Here is a 3,007-nt window from a genome sequence, read left to right on the forward strand (position 1 = left end):
TAGGCTTTCCAGAAGGCCTCAAGCAGACCGGAATTGGCTCCAGTGTTTTCTGCAAAGGCCAACATGTCGACTGAGAAATCTGGCAACCGCGGTTGGCCGGACTCCGTCTGAGACACAGGGACTCCTGCGTGCAGACTTTTCATAAAGTTCCTCAGCGTCAGTTGCAGCTCAGAAGGACGTACGGCCTAGTAAACGGCCCTCTCCTTTGCCTTGAGTCGGAGGGGCTCGTGCGCATGTGTCTGTGGGGGCGGTTAGGGGAGGAGAGGAGGAACGGCCGAGAGGTATTGGAACCCACCCCAGAGGAGGAGTTTCCTTTTAGAATTATCGTTCTGGGCTATTTTCTTCTTGCGTTCTTTCGCATTCTCGGCCGGTAGATTTTGCGCCGAGGCTCAGACAGATTCTCCATGGCCACGTTTGAAACCACGTTTGAAACGTTTGAAGGAAGAAGATCGGAAGAAGGAGAGAACTGAAGGACAGCAAGAAAGACAGAATATATGAGCATGCAGAGATGTCAGAATCAAGTCCCTCCGAGGTCTTTGGAACGAAGATGCAACGTCTGTGCCAGAGACTTGAAGAAGAAGAGTGTTCCCCAATAACCCCTACCCCCATACCCCCTAACCCCTACTCCCTACTCCCTTCCCCTACCCCCTACCCCCTACCTGACCTCCCGACCCCCCTTCTTCTATAAAAGAGAACACTTCCGCTCTAGAACGTTCCGGCTGCTTCGCTTTGTGTCGACCACTGCGCTGCCATTTGATGATATTCTTTATTCATTCACTTTCCGGGGAGCTGCCTGTTTGCCATCTCTCTCACACACGCAGGCACACACATTCGCCGCACCACTGCATCACTCACGCACGCACACACACACGCTTCTGGGTGTCGCTGCTATGATCAGAATGTGTGTGGTGTATGGGATGCTCACTGGGAATCTGCACAGCAACACACACTTACTCACCCTTACTTAAAAAATGGTCAGGATGAGTTTCATTCTCTGTCAGCCACTGCATGCGCCGGTAAACCGGCCCAATCACACGTCTGGGATGGGTGATAAGCTTTTGGTGCTCTGGTTTAAAAACATGCTGTTCAGTAAACAACCTCTACCTGCTGTAAATCCTTCTGCTGCAAAGTTTGATCAAGTGCATATGCTACGGTGTTATGTGGTGTTTTGGTGGCTGCTTTCCTTTGATTTGTTTGAAATTCTTACACTTTGGCTTTGTCTCCTCTCCCTCCTCCTTTGTTTCCCCCTTTCTCTCCCTCCTTCCTGTGCACCCTCCTCTGTCCTTTCCAATCCTCCCATTCCGAACCCCACCCATCATCACCACCACCCTCCCACCTCCTCACCCTCACCCCTCATCTCTTCCACCTCCACCCCTCACTCTCCACCCCCTCACCACACCTCCCCCTCCACCCCCTCACCTCCACCTCCACCCCTTCCGTGGGTGCTCTGCAGAGGCGGCGACCAAATACCAAATCTCTAAGCCCACGCTGTGCTCGCTGCACCCGGGGCGAGGTGCTGCGTCTGAGCTGCCCGCTGCCCGAGGCGGGGCCCGTCACCTGACCAAAGACGCAGCCCGCTGGCCGCCAACAACCGCACGCTGATAGAGCAGGAGGTGCTGCAGGTCCGCGACGCCACGGCCAAGGACTCGGGCCTGTACGCCTGCACCAGCGCGGCCGCGACACGGTCTGCTTCATAGTGAACGTCACAGGTGAGTCAGGGCGGAGGAGGAGGAGGAGGAGCAGAGCGGGAGAGGGCTCTGCGGAGGGTCTCGGACCAGAAGACTCAAAAGAGAGTCCCTCGCGCTGCTTTGCCCTGTGGCTGCAGGTGTAGAACCGTTGTAGAGTAGAATCAGGAGTCTGACGAAGTGGCCATGGAGTAGAATCTGGACAGGGCGCCGGTGGTGCCGTTAAAGGAATGCTACATTTTGTGGTGTGCGTCTGTGTGTGTGTGTGTGTTGTGTGTGTTAGGCTGTTAGCCACAGCAGCCAAACGATAAGCAGCCAGCAGCACACGATAATACGGCGTCATTAACCGAACGAATCGCAGAACGGCAGTGGTCAGAGTCAGACTGTGGCACGGGCGCGTGGGTGTGGATGCGTGTACGTGTGTGTACGTGTGTGTGGTACGTGCATGGCGCCGGCCGTAACTGTGGTCACTGTGTGTGCAGATGCCATCTCCTCCTGCGACGACGAAGACGACACGGAGCGCTCGGAGGACGGCGGGGTGGACGGAGAGCAGATCAGTGAGTAGGGGCGGGGGGGGAACGCGTCCGAGATCACCGACACACGCTCCACTCCACGCCTCACGCCTCACGCCTCCAGCCTCGTAGCCCCACACACCTCACCTCACACTCCAATGCTCCGGGCGCGAGGCTGAGACCGGGAAGCCGAAACCCCCGAACAACAACATAGCTGTGGCGATGTGCTCTCTGCAAGAGCGAGCTCGATAATTGCCCCGGCGGGGGAAACGACAACAACAACAACAACAACAACAACAACAACCCGCGTCTATTTATATGTTCTGTTTTTGCGACGCATTTCTCGCCGGTGTGTGAAAACATCGGGCGGCATGAACTTGCCGGCAAACAACAAAACAGACTCACAACAAAAAAAATGACTCACAACAAAACACTGAGCTTACAGAACGCGGGGTTTGTGTACAATGTCGCTGTAATGCAGCACAGAAACCTGGTTACACAAGAGAACTGCTTCATCTGCTCTAAAGACACGGCTGTCTTTCCCCCCCCCCGACTCTGGAAGCCGTGCCATTCTACCTTTAAGCATTCCTAGTCTAGACATATGCTACATTGCTGACACCGTTGGTGTCTGTGTGTGTGGGAGTGTGTGGGTGGTGTTTGTGTGTAAGTTTTGTGTGTAAGTGTGTAGTGGTGTGTACAAGCACACTGTGAAGGTGTGGTACATTGTGGTTTGTGTTTGTGTGCGTGTATGTGTGTGTGTAGTGTGTGTGTGTGTGTGTGTGTGTGTGTGTGTGTGTGTGTGTTTGTGTG

At 54.7% G+C, this 3,007-nt stretch overlaps 1 protein-coding gene across 1 annotated transcript in view; it reads left to right on the top strand.

The window, feature by feature from the left end:
• The window catches only part of LOC311372591 (uncharacterized protein), an 11,909-nt gene extending 9,144 nt beyond the window's left edge, over nt 1-2,765 (top strand). Inside the window, exon 3 of the mRNA XM_084489572.1 lies at nt 2,168-2,765. Coding sequence (XP_084345698.1) covers nt 2,168-2,250 — 83 coding nt within the window. The 3' untranslated portion in view covers nt 2,251-2,765. The remainder of the gene's footprint in view (nt 1-2,167) is intronic.
• Nucleotides 2,766-3,007: the final 242 nt, after the last annotated feature.

Source organism: Micromesistius poutassou (genome assembly GCF_964030765.1).
Source record: "Micromesistius poutassou genome assembly, contig: SCAFFOLD_1047, whole genome shotgun sequence".
NCBI classification, from domain to species: Eukaryota; Metazoa; Chordata; class Actinopteri; order Gadiformes; family Gadidae; genus Micromesistius; species Micromesistius poutassou.